This window comes from Aythya ferina (assembly GCF_964211825.1).
Source record: "Aythya ferina genome assembly, chromosome: Z".
NCBI classification, from domain to species: Eukaryota; Metazoa; Chordata; class Aves; order Anseriformes; family Anatidae; genus Aythya; species Aythya ferina.
The window spans coordinates 16,181,987-16,201,731 of record NC_140299.1 but is presented as its reverse complement, the minus strand read 5'-3'; the positions used below and the strand labels follow the sequence as shown (position 1 = coordinate 16,201,731).

The window sequence follows — 19,745 nt, the reverse complement described above, 5'->3', positions numbered from 1 at the left end:
AGAGGAGAGGAGAGGAGAGGAGAGGAGAGGAGAGGAGAGGAGAGGAGAGGAGAGGAGAGGAGAGGAGAGGAGAGGAGAGGAGAGGAGAGGAGAGGAGACTCGAGGAGAGGAGACTCGAGGAGAGGAGACTCGAGGAGACTCGAGGAGAGGAGACTCGAGGAGAGGAGACTCGAGGAGAGGAGAGGAGAGGAGACTCGAGGAGAGGAGACTCGAGGAGAGGAGACTCGAGGAGAGGAGAGGAGAGGAGACTCGAGGAGAGGAGACTCGAGGAGAGGAGAGGAGAGGAGAGGAGAGGAGACTCGAGGAGAGGAGACTCGAGGAGACTCGAGGAGAGGAGACTCGAGGAGAGGAGAGGAGAGGAGAGGAGAGGAGAGGAGAGGAGAGGAGAGGAGAGGAGAGGAGAGGAGAGGAGAGGAGAGGAGAGGAGAGGAGAGGAGAGGAGAGGAGAGGAGAGGAGAGGAGAGGAGAGGAGAGGAGAGGAGAGGAGAGGAGAGGAGAGGAGAGGAGAGGAGAGGAGAGGAGAGGAGAGGAGAGGAGAGGAGAGGAGAGGAGAGGAGAGGAGAGGAGAGGAGAGGAGAGGAGAGGAGAGGAGAGGAGAGGAGAGGAGAGGAGAGGAGAGGAGAGGAGAGGAGAGGAGAGGAGAGGAGAGGAGAGGAGAGGAGAGGAGAGGAGAGGAGAGGAGAGGAGAGGAGAGGAGAGGAGAGGAGAGGAGAGGAGAGGAGAGGAGAGGAGAGGAGAGGAGAGGAGAGGAGAGGAGAGGAGAGGAGAGGAGAGGAGAGGAGAGGAGAGGAGAGGAGAGGAGAGGAGAGGAGAGGAGAGGAGAGGAGAGGAGAGGAGAGGAGAGGAGAGGAGAGGAGAGGAGAGGAGAGGAGAGGAGAGGAGAGGAGAGGAGAGGAGAGGAGAGGAGAGGAGAGGAGAGGAGAGGAGAGGAGAGGAGAGGAGAGGAGAGGAGAGGAGAGGAGAGGAGAGGAGAGGAGAGGAGAGGAGAGGAGAGGAGAGGAGAGGAGAGGAGAGGAGAGGAGAGGAGAGGAGAGGAGAGGAGAGGAGAGGAGAGGAGAGGAGAGGAGAGGAGAGGAGAGGAGAGGAGAGGAGAGGAGAGGAGAGGAGAGGAGAGGAGAGGAGAGGAGAGGAGAGGAGAGGAGAGGAGAGGAGAGGAGAGGAGAGGAGAGGAGAGGAGAGGAGAGGAGAGGAGAGGAGAGGAGAGGAGAGGAGAGGAGAGGAGAGGAGAGGAGAGGAGAGGAGAGGAGAGGAGAGGAGAGGAGAGGAGAGGAGAGGAGAGGAGAGGAGAGGAGAGGAGAGGAGAGGAGAGGAGAGGAGAGGAGAGGAGAGGAGAGGAGAGGAGAGGAGAGGAGAGGAGAGGAGAGGAGAGGAGAGGAGAGGAGAGGAGAGGAGAGGAGAGGAGAGGAGAGGAGAGGAGAGGAGAGGAGAGGAGAGGAGAGGAGAGGAGAGGAGAGGAAGGGAAATAGGACCTGGGAAAGGTCTCATTTGTGATCACTTATTTTCATCGCATGTATGTACTCCAAGTGCTAATATGAGTGTGAAAGTAATGTCTGGTACTATCCCTATCCCTTATATTTGTATCCCTGTACCCTTTCCACCACCATACTTTTGATGGTATATACCAAACATGCATAACGGAATAAGTGAGAAATACTCACCCATCTGCACTGTCAATTCTGCAACCAGTCAACATACCAACTAACAAACAAACAAACAAAAAATCATCAACAACAACAAAACATTGTCACATTATTGGAATAACAAAGTAGATAGTAAATATATTCAGAAAGAAATGTGTGGTTTGAGGTTGACTTTGTTCTTTCATGCTTTTCAGTAATGACCACTAAGGCAATGTTTTAAAGAAAGTGCCATAAATTATTTCTCGAACAGATGCAGATGAGTGGAAACGTTGCTTCATAAAGATTCAGGACAATCAATTCTATTTGCCTTTTCCTAGCATTTAATAAAAATAGTAATTTTATTTCTTGGCTGCCCTTAGAATTCCTGACCTCACATGGTGTGTTTATGTGTTTTTAGAGAAGGGAAAAAAATATGAAAACAAGGAATACATTAAAGTGATTTGCATATATTGCTCAGTTATATGTTCATTTCTATGTCAGTGAAATGATGTAACCATTAGTTACGAGTGTAGAATTTCAGGGGCTTTAGTACTGCTTTTTCACCTGGTTTAATCAAATTTTCCATGACCATATACTGTTATTCTAAATAGACTGATAGTCATTATTCCTAAATATCTGTGGATTTTCAATGTCTTCCTATGCTTTTTTTCTGTTTGTTAAAATAACTTTCTATTCTCCATTATTAGCGATAGGATTGCTGCTTCTTTCAGCAAAGCAGTAAATATGTCTTTTCTCTTTCTAAATAAAAGAGAATGGAACTTCTCCCACAGAGACTGGCATGGTTTTCATATAAGGGGAAACAAGGTTGTCCTCAATGGAAGTTATACTTGTCTCCTTCTAGCTGCTTATGGAGAATGGGATTTGACAGGAAGACATGAATGAAAATGGTCAGGAGAGAGTGGATGGTCAGGGGAGAGGGAGGTGAGCTATGTTAACAAATGGGATGAAAACACAGTGGAGGTCAGAAGAATCTGGGGAGCCAGACAGAGGTCAATAGAGAAGACTGCGTGGGTAGGAGTCAGGTAATAAGGGGTGTAGAGAAATGCAAAGAGAATACTTAGAAAATGTGAGTTTATGGCCATGGCCATGAAATTGGTAGGTAAGGGGCATAATTATGTGTGAATAAGACTGAAGTATTTTTCAGAAGCTTGACAGACAGCAGGAGGGTACTCACACCTATCCCTTTTGAACAGCAAATAGGGAAGCCTGACTACAAGTTTGCAACTAAATTCAATTTGAGATGAACACATTTGTATTCAGTCTTCCTGGAATGGATAATAATAATCAGGAAGCAGTTGAAAAAGGCAAGCAATATTATTTTGAAGATGTTGTGATAGCTACATTTTTTAAACCTTTTTTAAAAAACGTTTTTTTTTTTTTTTTAATGTCTGCTTTTTAAATTTATTTGTTTTTCTCTCTTATTTAATACTTCAATATTTCAACCCTACTTATGATATAATCCCTGTAGTAAATAGTATGGAGGAAACTTATGGTTTCAGACCTACTGAACCTTTTACTCTGTGTTTTAGATGATTGTATTAAAAACTGCTCAAAGATCTTTTTGTGTTAAGAGGAGTTATGGGACAGATTGTGTATTTCTTCCTCACTAGACACATAAAAGTGCTAAAAAGTAAGGATATTTAAATGTTTACAAAGGAGGTACAAGAATACGAGTCACTTACTTATAGAGAAGTATAGTTCATCATTTATTGAGGCTTTACAGAGCAGAAATAATATTTTAATGTATCTAGTGAGCCTAATACTAATCTAATTCGCATTAAAACAATGTATATTGGTTTAAAGTGGTGTAATAGCCCTGGTACAAATGAATTCTGATTTTTGCTGGAGTAAATGATATCACAGTCACTCCATAATAAAGTTATATGTTGATGGTTTATAAAGGTCTCATGACTGATAACAACAAAGTAAGGTAAGCTAAATGTAAGTTTGTTACAGTAGAAGAGCTACTTTCCAACAGTTGACTTCCTTCTTGGTTGGTTCTGCATGTGAATCTTAGGGCTCTTTTAGCCATCACAATAAGATCTGTCTCTGACAGATCTCCTTATCTCCTGGAAGAGAAAAAAAATATATAAAAATAATAAAAAAAAAACAAACACAACTTTTCCTCCCTGGTATCTTGAGACCCTTCACCTGCCGGCATATCCCTAGCCCCAGCCTAGGGGCATGGAGTCTTCTGGTGTTCACTGACAGTCTGGTATGGACTGTAAGCTTCTGTGTGGGAAGCAAAGACAAAAAGGAACATGGGAAGCAAAGACAAAAAGGAACATTTTGCCATTTTATAATTCAGACTATTCCCCCTCCAAACACATAAAGGTTAAAGTTGTCCCGCAGCTACTGCAAAGCATGTTGTTAAGCAGGAATTTCAAGATGTCCCATTCCCCTCCTGATGCGCACCCCAATGTAATCGGAGCAGATACTCTGGGTGTGCTGTCCTGATCCCCCTAAGCATGTGCTGAACCTCATTTTGCTTAAATGGTGTGCTAGATTGGGACTGACATGCCTACAAAGAGTAAAAAATAGGAATAAATCCAACACTACCCAACTACTGATACTCAACAGAACTATCTGAAAGAGGATTTCTGGGAACATGTTCAGAACTCTGCTGTTACTTAATTTGCTTGCTTGCTGGTGGATAGAGAACTGATTACTCACTGTGGTCCCATCCTGCTCTTGCTGAAGTCACTGGTAACACTCTGCTCAACCTCAAAGGACAAAAGATAAGCCTTGTGTTCCTGCTATCTTTTTTTCCTCCATCTGTTTTCCCACCTGTGTTTATACAGGCTTTCCTTCATTCAGCAACCCAGACGTATGCTCCAGGAAATTATAAACCCATTTTTCTGTTTTTAACAGATACTGCATTAAAGCTTAAGGAATGTTGATATTGCTAGGGAAATCCAAACTGAGTCTGTAGGATGTGTATGTATATATTTATGAATTAAATTAGTTTGGGCATCCCCATGGAGGTTTTTACTGTGTTTGCAGTTGGAAGGAGTTTCCTAATTCCAGTACGCAGGTGTGCAATAATTCATGCTACCCAATCTGGGACGTGTCTGTTCTGTTGTCATTCCCTCTCCACACTGTTTTTTCTGCTTTGCTTTATTTTGTTTTATCCATCGCTGAGGATCCCAGTGGTTTTATACCACTTAGAGTCATCAATAAGTCAATTTGTAGACTAGAACTCATATTGCTTTAAAAGATTTTTCTTTTCTATGAGCTTCCAGATATATTGAACATGATGAAGTACACAAGATTTTCTAAAACTACATTTATGATACATGTTGATTTATGATATCTTATACATGTATGTAAGTTGTTGTGTGTGAATTTCAATATATAATGATCTACCTCTTGCAATGTAATAAGAGACAAATACATGTTTTATTTTATTTATTCAATGTCAGGTATAAATAACTGCCAGATAGCAGTAATTTTAGCAAAAATTACATATAAAGCAGATTTTCATCCTCATCTTCACAGAATTTGGAGACATCTTCAGGCATTGTTTTTATGTTTGTTTGTTTTTAGTTTTATAACACTCATATTTCCATGTAGTTCATGGCATACTTTATATTTTTTTAATATTTTATTTGCTTAAGTTGTTTAATACCATTTTAACAATTGTCCTTCCACACTTTAAATTGTAATCAATAGTATTTTGCATTTGCTTCAGCTACCAGAATTCCAATTAGACAGAACTACTTTGACCTACCTTTTATTTATGGACCTTTTCCCCATTTCAGAACAGCTACTGTCAGTATATTTTAGACCAGTGCAGTGGAAAATAATACCATGGGAAATGTTGAGTCACTTTAGATTATATTTTGCCACTTTCTTTCTGGGTACACTCTAGGTACCTCCTTTTGATAGGCTACCTTGGATTTGCAGAATAAAATTAATTATGAATAGAGAAAATGTTGTTAAAGTGCCTGACTGCTCACTGCTTTATATATTTTAATTTATAACAGGACAATATGATATGATACAGTTTTACATTTTGCAAAAATACTGCATATGGCTACTCATTATTCAAGGTAATGGTGAATTTAGTCCCAGTATTCATACGCCAATCTAGCACTGCACCAAAATACATAATGAATTATAAGTAGCCTCCCTGAGGTGCAATTATTCATATTCTTAATGGCAAGTACACAATTAAATGCTTGAAGGGAGCAGGATCTCCAGATCTCCATACCAACTCATTCATAAAACACTTCTCAGGTGAACAATATAGACCATTTTTCTAACAGCACTGCTTGCAAGAGACCATGAAAATTAAATGTCCTTTTTGGCAATGACTAGTCTGCCACTTTGAGGATGTGTTCCTCATGGTGTAACATAACTCCTTGTGCTACATTATGTTTTTCTTTTGACGCTGCATTTTATGTAGAAAATGCTATGCAGACAGAAGAGCTTCATGCTATTTGGACAGAATATTATTTTTAAGTGTATGGGACTTTTTAAAGAAGTTAGAAAGAAAATGAGTTACTCTGAAGCCCTGTAAAGTACAATCAGATTTGGTTTTAGGATTTTTATTAATTATCAGTAACTAAGATGTATATTTAACAATATCATTAGTAATAATGCTAATAATAATCCCCACTATCTAAACAACATAGTCTTGAACCCAAATGATAGTTCTAATTCTTCAAATTCATTAAAACAGTGTAACTAATTTTTAATTTTTAACCATTCTATTATCCTATTTTGTTCTGATTTAAATCATTCTATAATTCTATGATAATTCTTAATTTAGTCCTTATAAGCAAGAGAACTAGTGCACCCAAAATGTCACATCAGCATGCCTTGCAAATCTGAGGTGACAAACAAATAAAGCAGATGATAATTTTGCAAGTACTTCACAGTAGAATTTAACTCAAATATTTGAGTGTAGGTTAAATATTTAATCTAAATATTTAATTCAGAACTGATAGACTCTGATCATTTATTTAACAATTTAATAGGAAAAGAAAAAAAAAAAAGTACAATATTTTTACATTCCACTTAAGTTCAATTTGAACTGCTTAATTTGCAACTGTTATTGTTTGCTCAAGATGGCAAGAAGATAACACTGAATACAAAAGGATTTATTTATTTATTTATTTATTTTAAGAGGGAACAGGCTTCCATCCAAACAACAGTCATTTCTGGACTTTGAGCTAGCCAGTATGAAAATTAAATTTGGACTTAGGCACATTATCTTGATATTGATTTATTTGTTTTCACATTAAAAATAAAATGAATATCAGCCAAATTATGAGCTTTTAAAAGATGATTACTAGCATATCACAGTCTCTCTTGATATAAAAAACAGTTTGCTAAAGTACAGTAGGAATATGTGGATATTCTATTATGAATAACATTGAAGACAAAGTAAAGGCTTGCATTTCCATTTTATGTAAGAATCCTAAGCTTCTTTTCTATCAAACAGCTTTCTGAGAAGACTTTGAGTTAAGAAGAGAAAATAGACAGGATGTGAAAAATCAGAGGTTGGACTCGATGATCTTGAGGTCTCTTCCAACCTAGAAATTCTGTGTGTGTGTGAAATGCTGCCTGAGTTTGCTTTATTCAGGAACCTCAGCCACAGCTATTTGCAGTAATTTCAGATAGAAAAATAAATAAATAAAAAAAAGGTCAGGGTGGGACATAAAATAGCTGTCCAGGCATATAATATGCCACTTTTTTATGAAAGCTGTTATATTCTAACCCTGTATATTTGGTTGTCCTTTTTGATGTAAAAGCAATTATGACTAACAACCTTTCTGAAAAGAATTAAATTGTTCTGCCAATCTATATTAAGCATATAACATTGAAATAGGCTTAGTAGTATCAGTATTTATGTTACAGAAAGTATGAGGACTTAAAAAAATCTGCTTGTATACCAGTCTTTTTAAAAATTAGAAAAGTAATGATAAGAAATAATAATAAGAAGAAATAATAAGATGCCTGCTCTGAATAAGTCACAAAAGATCCAAATTAATAGCATATTATCACACTGCTTTTCTCAGAACTGTTTTAAAGTAGTATATTAAGACTTATTCAAGGAAATGGACTGAGATAGAGCAAGAGTTGTTTGAAGAAAAAGATTTCTCAGAGGTAGAGAGCATAAAAAACAATTTCAAGCTTGTTGACAAACTTTAAATAAATGTGAAAGCTCACTCGCTTAGCAATTAGCAAAAATCTGTTTCAAAGTTTTGAAGATTGTACTTCAGAAGTTCACAATTTGAATCTTGCTGGTTATGGTACTTTTTCTATATATTTTTTGGTCATTAAATTAAATTAAAAATTAAATAAGTTAAATAATGAACATAATGAGAATTCATGTGTCAAGGTCTCCAGAGACAGACACTTCAAACTGGAAACAGGGAATAGAAATGTGGAAAAAAAATACTTTGGTTTCTCCTTCCTTTCTCTCCTTTCCTTCTTTCTCTCCTTCCTTTCTTCCTTTCTTCCTTTCTTCCTTTCTTCCTTTCTTCCTTTCTTCCTTTCTTCCTTTCTTTCTTCCTTTCTTCCTTCCTTTCTTTCTTCCTTTCTTCCTTTCTTCCTTTCTTCCTTTCTTCCTTTCTTCCTTTCTTCCTTTCTTCCTTCCTTTCTTCCTTTCTTCCTTTCTTCCTCTCTTTTTCTCTTTCTTTCTCTCTTTCTCTCTCTTTCTTTCTTTCTTTCTTTCTTTCTTTCTTTCTTTCTTTCTTTCTTTCTTTCTTTCTTTCTTTCTTTCTTTCTTTCCTTTCTCTCTTTCTCTTTCTCTCTTTCTCTCTTTCTCTCTTTCTTTCTTTCTTTCTTTCCTTTCTCTCTTTCTCTTTCTCTCTTTCTCTCTTTCTCTCTTTCTCTCTTTCTCTCTTTCCCTCTCCCTTTTTCCCTTTCTCCCTTTCTCCCTTTCTCCCTTTCTCCCTTTCTCCCTTTCTCCCTTTCTCCCTTCCTCTTCCTCTTCCTCTTCCTCTTCCTCTTCCTCTTCCTCTTCCTCTTCCTCTTCCTCTTCCTCTTCCTCTTCCTCTTCCTCTTCCTCTTCCTCTTCCTCTTCCTCTTCCTCTTCCTCTTCCTCTTCCTCTTCCTCTTCCTCTTCCTCTTCCTCTTCCTCTTCCTCTTCCTTTTTGTCTGCGCCATCTCTTGTTGCTCTTGTAATGACAAGGGCCTTACAATTTCAGAAGAACCCTCTCTCTGTTTGATGAGCTCTTCTATTTGAAGGCAGCTGTATGGATGAAGGCAACTGTATGGACAACCACCCATGACAGATTTAAAATCAGGAGTCCATATGTGTCTGCCATTGCTCACTGTGGCAAAAACTCAAACTGTCATGGGTGCAAGCCCCTATTTACTGTAAAGAAGGTGGGAAAAGTTTTTGTATACAGTTGAGAGTACATACCCATACTCTCTTTGACAGTTGAGATTACATACCCATACTCTCTTTGACAGTTGAGATTACATACCCAATTGTAAAAGGCAGTAATTGTCTCCATTTTCTTTCCTTCTGAAGTTCTATCCTTTGCTGCATTAATTTTCCTGTTGAGCACTGACAATATTTTATTTTTTTTTTTTCAAACATAGGACAAAATGTATTTAGCTCAGTGTTACCTGAGCCTTTGCACTTCCATTCACTCCACAGATTTGGGTTGGGGTGAAATTACTCACTCTGCCCCCTCCTTTCTCTCCCTGCAGTCTTGACTATTATGAATGTAAATACTGTTTTTCCACACAATTGTAAAATAAAATCTACATAGCTATCTGGCATACCACTTAATCATTATTTTGAAGATAATAATTATAATCATTTTAATTGGTGCAATCTATAGTCTGACTAATCGTGAGACCTGGTGTTAGTCATTTTAGTGTCTTTAACAAAAAGCATCATCTCCCTGGGTTGTCCGCTTTGTGCACTAGTGACTACAGAATGAGAGAGACGAAAAAAAAGAAAAAAAAAAAAAAGACTAGAAAATATTAAGAGATGTATTTGATATTTTATAGGATTTTAAAAAGAAAAACGGAACAGACATATAGAAATGCATGTTAAAGCAATCTCATATTTATGATACCAAACATTTTTCCTTGTTTTTCTGTATTGGAGACACTCAAATCAACACAGAAATGGAAAATTGTTCAGTTTCTTAAGGGTGTGGTGTCTTAATTTTTTGTTTGTTTGTTTGTTTGCTTGTTTGTTTTTTAATTTGCTTTACATTTAAATGCCCCTTTGCTAAAGAAAAGGTGTCATTCATTACCTGTTTTGAAGTAGAAAGCAGCATGCCCCAGGCTGAAGGTTGCAGACCCTAGCCGTGACTAGTGCACCAAGATGCCCACTGGCTAGTTTCTGGTCAGAAGACAACTTCAGTCTTGAGAGAAATCAAGAACTCTTTGTCTTAGCACCATGACAGAGTTGCTGTTATGAAGAGTTGGATTAGAAAGGGAGAATAACCTAAACTTTGTTGTTCTTGAGAATGTGTTTCAAAGACTTCACACAATTAAAAAAGATTACAAGACTAGCTATAAAAAGGCATGAAAATACAGGTGGATGGAAAGAGCTGTCACACATCTAAATTCTGTCTGTAACAGTTTAGTAACTCATTATTCTCCATAAAATAAAAAATATTATAATCTGCTGTCCATTCTCAGAAAGTATTCCCAAATAAGCTTGACTGACTGACCCAAACATTTGAATACCTTTCATTTTCTACCTTTCTTCTGCTGCTGAAAGTTGCCAGATGGTCTGAATAGCTGCTTTCCCATTTGCACAGCAATGTATATGCCCACTACATGATGAAACACGTTTCCTGCTGAGGAACAGAAGCAATAGTCAGCTGTCCTGAGCTGGAAGGACACTTCATCAAATCCTGTAATGTTGAATCTGACAGATGAGGGGAAACCTGTTATAATTGTGGAAAGGGCAAAGCTGTTAATAAACTTCTGTAGTTCACAAATGCATAGAAATTGCTAATTATTTTTACTTTATTATAATATGAAGATAAATATATGGCTAATATACTAGTTATAGAAGTTGCTCATTACTACAAAATTTAAGTATTATATTTGGAGTAAAATTGATGTGCAAAATGAAATGGCAGTTAATGGATAAATTTCACACTGTCAGCTAATCTGTATTGATTCTCAGAGAGAAAGAAAAGAGTTTTCATAGGTCTAATTGTAAAAAGGAAATTATTGGATGGATTCATAGACCCATCCAACAAAGAATAGGAAGGATGTGAAATCACAATTAATGCTAGAGTTGAACTGCTCCCACAGTCTGTTATTTGCTTGAAGAAAAAAATCCCACAGCAAAACAGGGGAGGGGTGAAATTAGCACCTATAGTGGTATATTGATATAGTCTGAAAGAGCTGTGAACATGATCACAGTGAGTGCCAAAACGGTGGCTCTTAAGAAAGGTTTACTAATCCTAATTATTTAAGAATAATCTTAATGGATGAGTCACTCACCCTAACTCATTCAGCGTTTCCCAAAATCAGTCTGTAGTAACGTCTTTTGGGTGTCTTTTGGGTCCTGTACAAAAGTATTTTGTTACATTAATGGAAATATAAAATACTACATACATGTGCCCTATTTTGTTACATTTTAATTAAATATGGAGTGTAAGAACAAGCAAATGTTTTTATCATTGTTCAGTGTTTTGAAATAGTAATTTTTCATTAGTATAGTGATTGACATTTGTTTTAGACTGTTCTAGGGAGCTGTTGTCCAAAGAGACTAATTTTTTTTTTAAAGTATATAAAATAAATAAATAAATAAATGAAGTTTTACTAAAAGTAAAACTTCAATTAAATTTGAATTACAGGTTAAATATACCTAATATATAACTATTTGTTGAAATTGAATACATTCTTATGTTTGGAAAGGAAAGATAGAAGTATTTAACACTTTCAAAGTGACAGCATGAAGGCAATGCAGCATGCCAACTGCAGATGCAAATATGAGTGAGTAATATGGTGCAGCAGCTTTCTTTTTATGCTAATAAAGAACTTTGTCCAAACCATTTGAAAACAGTGTGTGCCCTTTGTGTTCTACTGCACACTCCTGTGCTATTGTTTGTTTTTCATAGACCATTTAATGAACTAAACATCAAGAAGAGGATGATTGCTGAGGGCACCTGGTGCACTGATGTCATTAAGACACATTTTTGAATGTGTCTTATGAAAATCATGGATATTTTCATGGATACAATGAAAATCATGGATATTTTCATTACATTGTTCTGTTAAAGTCTCCTGTTTATGAATTCATTAAGAAAGAAAAAAAAAGTTTCTTATTTCTTATTCATTTAAAAACACACAAGTGTTTCACAGGAGCAAATTTTTACATTGTGTTCCTGCTCTCCACTCCAAATAAATGAGATTTCATATTTTAATTGTTATATTATGCTATGGAATTTGTTCCAGAAAAATAGCGAATAGATTAAATGAACTCAAATACAGGACACATACAATTAACATACACATTAGTCTTGTGGCCAGAGTGCAAATGATGCGATCGATATGTATATCAAAGCAATACAGATGATATATCATTGACTATAAAACAACTCAAATCAGTCAGGAAATATTGTTGGAAATGCATTCTGTCCATCACATGAAGGTTGAACTACAGTTCTGTAGTTCATCTTTTGAATGAGACTGCTCAGCTTAAGCTGAGGACATGAAGCTTTTCCTGTTTCATGGAGCAGCCAGCCTCCATAATGACACTCCTTGATCCCTTCCAGACTCCAGGACATTTCTACTATCTTTTCTTTCATGTTGTATCTAACTAGATGATTTTATTATTGATATGAATAGCCTTCCAAAGAGATGTTCTTCAGCCAGAAGTTGTGGGTTGACACAGGATTTGCAGAATAAGATATACATCTTTTTTATTTTATTTATTTTATTTTTTTTGACATAGTTTACATAGTGATTCTTTCCAGTCTTCTTGCTTGGCAAGAATAACACGAGGAAAGAAGGGCAATAAAAAATAAAAAAAAAAGTATTTAGAATGAAGAATGAAAACGTATTTATTTATTACAATAACATACATGAATTCCATTGCTCCATTGTCCCGTGACAAAATCTAACATTGTTTTTTTATGGCGTCTTCCCATCATTCTTGTTGAAGTAATCTAAAATACAGTGTTCTCTCGATAAAGATGAAAGTATTATTTTTACACTCTTCAGAATACTTAGTATTCACAGTCAGTGTTTGCTTTGTTTGGGGTGTATGATGTTTCATAGGCTCAAGTATTTTTCTTTGTTAAATACGGTGGAAGATATCTCATTATGCCTTTAGTATTGTTTGAAGCTATTTTAAGTGAAGAAAGCAGAAAATCAAGAGGTAATCACAAATCACACATTTTCCAGACAATTAAGTTATTTATAAATTCAACCATATATTGAAAAACTTCTGTGTAACATCTCAAGTGTATCTTAAGAAATGGAGTGGGTATTCACTGCAGTTAACTACTCCCTTTGGGCAAAGTGTCCTTCTCGCTCTTGTAACTATGATGCAGTGAGTGCAATCAAAGGAGAAGGGGTCAGGATGTGTTAGGGGATGGAAGAAGAAAGGACTGACTTCTGTTTGCTCTTTACAACAGATCATCATTTTTCTTGGGTAACAGGTCTTCTGCGGGACATTGGGTCAAGACTTTTACAATAGACATTAGTCTATAAATTCTTCCCAAAGGGTGTAAGTACATTCTATGCTAGTACTGGATACACATTAATATTCTTTGATTTATCCACTGTTATTTAAGCATCTTAGCCCCTAAGCCTTCAGTTAGGTAACATGTGGAAATTCTTCAACAAGAAGTATCAGACCAAAAAACATCAGGGTTCTTTAAAATGAATTAAAAAAAAATGAATAAAAAAAAGTGTTTTGTTAAAGACACACAGCAAAATAAATAACTACACTAGCACTTTGCACATTTGAAGTAATGCTGCAGAATTTCTTATTTCATATAATGAAAAATATTTTTATTTCCACACTTCATTGAGAATGATAGTTTGTTCTTAATACACAAGCATGGCAGGAAACAGTTTCTTGACCCACTTGCAGTATTTAAATATTAACAGATATGCTCAATATCTGCTCTATATGCTCTATAACTCAATGCTCTTAACTGCTAGAACTGGGTAGGGAAATTATCTCCCACCCTGCCTGAGCCCTAGAATTCAGAACATTTCTACATGTTTTTTCATTCCCAAACTTGAAGATGGGATAAAATCAAACACTACTTCTTGCAATTGACATTTTCATGACAATTTGTACTGTACATTGCAGTTTGTACTGCAATGAGAATTAACTGGAATGCTTGAGTAAAGCATCAGTTGTGATCTAAAGGAAAACACGTTTTAGGGAATAAGGGTGGATAGACAATTTGAAAGAGGTTTCCAAATCATTTCTAATTTCAAAGTCTCATGCAAACAACCTCACTTTTAGTTGAACATAAAGAATATTTCAAACTGAACCCATTGTATTTTATACTGTGTTAAATGTTCTTTTATTTTAGGTAAATCTCCTGTAACCTTTGCTAATGTAGATCTTCACTGAAAACAGGAGTGGATTCAAGGAAAAGAATGATCACATATGTATTTTAGAAGTGAGATATCTTCAATACCTTGAGTTTGACATCTTTGCAAACATATGAGGTCTTACATAACATGTCTGAATACCAGAGACTTCTACTGGGAAACATAGTTGCATTAGATGGATTTATGCATCTCTCTAATATGTTTTTCTGTTACAATCCTCTGACACTGCCTTAGGCCTTTATCCAGAAAACCTTTTCCTGTGGGTTCAAGAATAAACAGTTGCAAGCTGAACTGTTTTTTGGGACCCTGCATGTAGATTCAGTCCCCTGTCTTCCAGAACGATGAATTCCTGTTGGAGATACTCTCAAAGCAAGCCTGCTAGATTAATGAAGTGGAGTAAAGAAAGGTTAAAAGGGATCTGCTGTTCAGCCAAATAAGAAAAAAAAAAAAAAAAAAAAAGTCTAAAATCCTAATTTTAATATCCCATGACATAAAACCAAACAGAAAGCATTTTCACATTTGAAACATTTTTATTAAAGCACTTCTTACATTCAGATATCATGTATTAAAACAGCTTAGAAAATCTGCTGAATGATTAAAGGAATTCATTCTCTCTGTCAGCTGAATATTTCAAAAATAATAATAAAAAAATCAATAGAATCACTTGTGTTAATTGAGTCAGCAAGCTATGTTTGACAGCTGATGGATCATTTTTTACAATTAAAGTGATTTTTTTTTAAAGGCCCAATAAAATCAGAACGTAGACTGAGAAAACATATAAGCAGGGCTTTTAAGGGAATTAGTTATTTTTTTCATAGTAGCAGAGATAGAATCAAACACCTTCAGAACTGCCCATGCAATCTTGTGCAAATAGCAAGAGAAAAATTGCCAGAGTACTTGTTAGCATTGAGTCACTTCCTAGCTGTTAAGTTTCTCATGGTTCACTAAATCTTTGTTTCCTATGTGCAACAAATGTTTCTCTCCCCAGAGATTTGCCTTTTGACCAAGGGCCGTCGAACTGCCAGTGTACGAGCAGACACGTATTGTCGCCTCTACTCCCTCTCAGTGGACAACTTCAATGAGGTTCTGGAAGAGTACCCCATGATGAGAAGAGCCTTTGAAACAGTGGCAATTGATAGACTCGACAGAATAGGTATTATCATTTTTTCCATATTTGAAATTCATAAAATCTTTCTACCTTTCTACCTCTTCTTTTCCTAGATAGGATAGCTGAAGGATAATGTGCCAAGATTCAACCTTTCTTAAAAAATTCATTTCTGTTACATTGAAGTAAATGCTCTATTGATCTATAAATAAGATGTGATCAGATAAGAAATTCTGAAAGTTCATTTTTAAGTAATAGAAAACTTTGAATTTTAGAGAGCTCTCAGTCTTCTATGAGGATTATTCTGTATAGTTTAATTGTCATTAGCATTATTTATTAATCCTGTATATTTATTTTTCTGACCTCAGCAATTCATGGGATTTATGCAGTTTAGGGAGCAGTAGATGACATATTCCTATATAAACAGTTTAGAGATGGCATCTATAGTGCTGAGAAGAGCTGAAGTCTCTGAGCACTCTCAAAACCTGTGTTTGTTGAAGTGAGCTAATCCTTTGCAGCAGGACTCTCATTTTCCTCACAACATGGGTTCTGGTAGCATTGATGGCTGCACACTGGAGTTACTCAGATCAGCTTGTAATGAGAAAAGCAGGCCAAGGATAGCTTAGTGAAATGTGGAATTATGTGGCAGATCATCAAAACAGTGTTGCTATTGTGCAACCAGCCCTTCTGGACCTCTCTAATAAAATGTATTAGATAAAAATATATGGCCTTAGGTAGAAAGAAATGCATTCTGATCATCATTATCAACACTGCTTTTAAAATGCAGATATTCAAATAAAATCTTTTATCCTCAATGTTGTTTCCTCAACCTCACAAGAAAATTCTAGTGTAAGATTTTATCCACATCATTCTTTTTCAATACAGATACGTCTGCATTGTCATTGTGCTATCTATTCTTAGCTGAAAATGTGATTTGGAAGAAAACATATTTGTGTTTTCTTTAATGTAGCAAGAGTACAAAAATGAAATACATATATATAGTTTTCCAATATTGAATAGATCTATTTTATTATTTTGTAATTTATGAGTATTCAGTGCATTTATTTATCTTATTAAGACTTTAAAAACTCATAAAATTTGTCTTCCAATGCTTTCTGGAAATGTAGTCCAACTCTTAAGTGATATGTGCGTCAATAATACTAGTAGTAAAGTGCAGTGTGCTCAGATCACTACTAATCCAGTATGAAGTGCTGTGTTTACAATACAAAATCTACACAGAACAAAAGATAAAATGTGAATTGTCTTATCTAAAAAACAAAACAAAACAAAACAAACAAACAAACAAAAAAAAACAGCCCAGTGCCATTGTATTCCTATGACATAAAATAGCATCTGCATCTTGCAGACACTAAAAGCATCAAAAAAGCATCAAGGAAATGTCAGGACACAGAAAAGACACAATATGCAACAGGCTTTATTGTGTAAGCAAGTTTCACATTAGCAATGAGATCATATTAGTTCACAAGCATTGAAAACATGATTTCTTGTAAACTAGTGGTCACTGGTTACTAATGGCTAGTAATTAGTTCCAAGGAATGTACTAAATGGAAGATGTATTTATAACTTACATAACAGTTTAGTGGAAATTAGGACAGCTTTGCAGAAAGAAGAATGTTATTTGTGCAGAGCCTGATGGCCTTTTCAACCCTGTTGTTTGGTAAATTACCATGGTTACATATTCAGAATAATTGCAATAATGGAAATGCACTGCAAGTGAAGGAGCACGGAAAGTTCAGGTGTCTCTGAACATGATGGCACTACTAAAGCTTGCAGTTCTGGTGTAGAGAGGGGGAACCATATCTGGGTGAAGGCGATGCTCGTATGAGCCTCAGGAAAAGAGCTGAAATGTAAAGTAAGTATGTCAGGCTGGCTAAGTCTTCTGCTTGTCTGTGCAGGGAAGAAGAACTCCATCCTTCTCCAGAAGTTCCAGAAGGACCTCAATACAGGGGTTTTCAACAACCAGGAGAATGAGATCTTGAAGCAGATTGTCAAGCATGACAGGGAGATGGTGCAGACCATCGCCCCAGTGAGCTTGCAGCAGATGCCTGTGCTGAACTCCAGCACCTCTGCCACCTCCTCATCACGCGTCAGGACACAGTCCCCTCCTGTTTACACCGCTGGCAGCCTGTCCCATGGAAACCTGCACTCCCCCTCACCCAGCACACAGACACCCCAGCAAGCTGTCATCCTTTCTCCCTGTTCCTACACCACTGCTGTCTGCAGCCCGCCTGTACAGAGTCCCCTGGCCGGCCGAACTTTCCAGTATGCCTCACCAACAGCCTCACAGCTCTCCCTCATGCAGCAGCAGCCACAGGCACCCCAGCCACCGCCAGGTGCTGCTCCCAAGAACGAGGTTCACAAGAGCACCCAGGCCCTCCACAACACCAACCTGAGCCGGGAGGTGCGACCCCTCTCCGCATCGCAGCCCTCCTTGCCCCACGAGATCTCCACACTGATCGCGAGGCCTCACCCCACTGTGGGGGAGTCCCTGGCCTCCCTCCCGCAGCCTGCCCCTGGAGCCAGTGTGCCACCGGCCAGCCGGGCCACTGTTCCCCAGCGGGTCTCACTCTTCCGACAGATGTCCTCGGGAGCCATCCCCCCAAACCGGGGGGCAGTGCCGCCCACAGCACCCCTGCAAAGGGATTCTTCTGCAGTCTTAAGCACAGAGTCGGAGGGAGACAAACCACGGTTCGCGTCAAACTTATGATCCCTGGTGACTACGAGAAAACAGACTTGCAGCAAACTGAGAGCCGTCCCAGGAACTGTTTTAGCCTGTTTCCTCGTGTATCCTAGCAGTCTACTTCTGAGAAAAAATACTTTAGACAGCTTTGCCCTACATAACGAATGTAAAAATTATGTATGTATATATATATATATATTTGATATATATATATATATATATCAAAAAAGGGATTGAGAAAACTTGTTTGAATTCGTGTCTTCCTTTCTTGCAACCATTAAAGAAGTTTAATTCTTCTGTAATGTCATTTATTTATAATATGTTGACTTTAAAACCAGTCTAACAGATTTCTTTGTTCACCAGGTTTCCCATTTTCGTGGGAAAATTGTCAACATAGTAACAAATTTCAAACAAGTATAAAACAAATAACCAACCTACCTAAAACATAGCACTAAGTAGTATTCTGAAAACATTGTTATTTCATTTATTCATATACATTGTTAATAATTTTTCATGAAGAGTTCAGTTATTTCCAATTGCAATTACTATTTTTTGTGCTTTCCATTCAGAATTAGATTAACAAGACAAGGATGGCACTAGCACTCCTCTGGATAGATTGTAACCTCACACCATGTCAACCCTTCTGTTGTTTCAGTAAACTGGGTGGACTTCAGTCTTCATATTGCTAAAGACTTTTACAAAGACTATAAATATTGCCATTGTAAATACCTTTTTAGACCCAAATAAAAATAGCTGCTGTGTGGTGTACCATTGCAAGGTATTTGTTTAGGAATTTAGGTTCAGCTCTTCACTTCAAAATTTACAGTTTTAAAATTTGTTGAAGCTAAGTGCAACACAACTGTTGAATTGTAATGCAATGGCTTAAAACCTACAATGTTACTTTTACATGCAATGTTTTACGCAAAATTGTACGCTTGATCCTGCAAATCGCTTGTACTTCACCAATACCATCACTTTTCTTCTCCTTGCCCTAAATAGCATCCGAAAATATTCCATGCATGCTTTGGGAAAGAAAAAAATAATAATTAAAAAAATAAAAATAAAAATAGGTTCAGTCAGCTATTGTAGGAAAAGACTTTTATGGTATCTTAGGAACTAATAACCATTCATCGACTTATGTCTACCTTAAAATTCCTATAATGCTGACTTTGAATCTGTGGTTTAAGTCTAGAAGTGAGGTCTTTAATTTAAAGGATTATTTGTAATCCACAGCTTGATCTAGGCTTTCAGGTGCTTTCTGTGTCTTCACTGTAGTTTTGTAGTTGACTGTGGTGTTAATTTAAAAAAAAATAAAAATTAAATATAATATAGCATCAAGTCTGTCTGGAAATGCACGATTTGCTCTGTGTATATTGTAATTAAATGGATAGTGTATCCTAAGGCATGTAGTGTCAAACATAGCCCATAGGTATGAGGTTTATTATTTTTTATGTCTTCAAAACAGAATGGAAATTGTGACAGAAAGCAGGGTTAAAGCATACCGTTTTGTGAACGTTTTGTTCTGTTTGCTCAGATCTTCATGTTAACCATAAAAAAAAAAAAAAAAAAAAAAAAAAAGTTCTTTCATAGTCATTTGTGCCTGATTTGTCACATTTAATAGAGATTGAAACTAAATGTGTAATAATTTAACTCATTGAAAAATCAGCATTATGGATATGATACAAGCATATATTCTGTTCCTTAAAACTCAGCAGATTCATGCTAAGGAAGTGAATGCAAAGGATTTCTTCTTTTCCCATTAATGCTGAGTTTCACAATGCAC

General features: G+C 36.9%; 1 protein-coding gene across 1 annotated transcript in view; it reads left to right on the top strand.

The window, feature by feature from the left end:
- Window positions 1–19,296, top strand: part of HCN1 (hyperpolarization activated cyclic nucleotide gated potassium channel 1) — a 207,939-nt gene extending 188,643 nt beyond the window's left edge. Inside the window, exons 7-8 of the mRNA XM_084505239.1 lie at window positions 15,145–15,309; window positions 17,178–19,296. Coding sequence (XP_084361365.1) covers window positions 15,145–15,309; window positions 17,178–17,989 — 977 coding nt within the window. The 3' untranslated portion in view covers window positions 17,990–19,296. The remainder of the gene's footprint in view (window positions 1–15,144; window positions 15,310–17,177) is intronic.
- The last annotated feature ends 449 nt before the right edge of the window (window positions 19,297–19,745 follow it).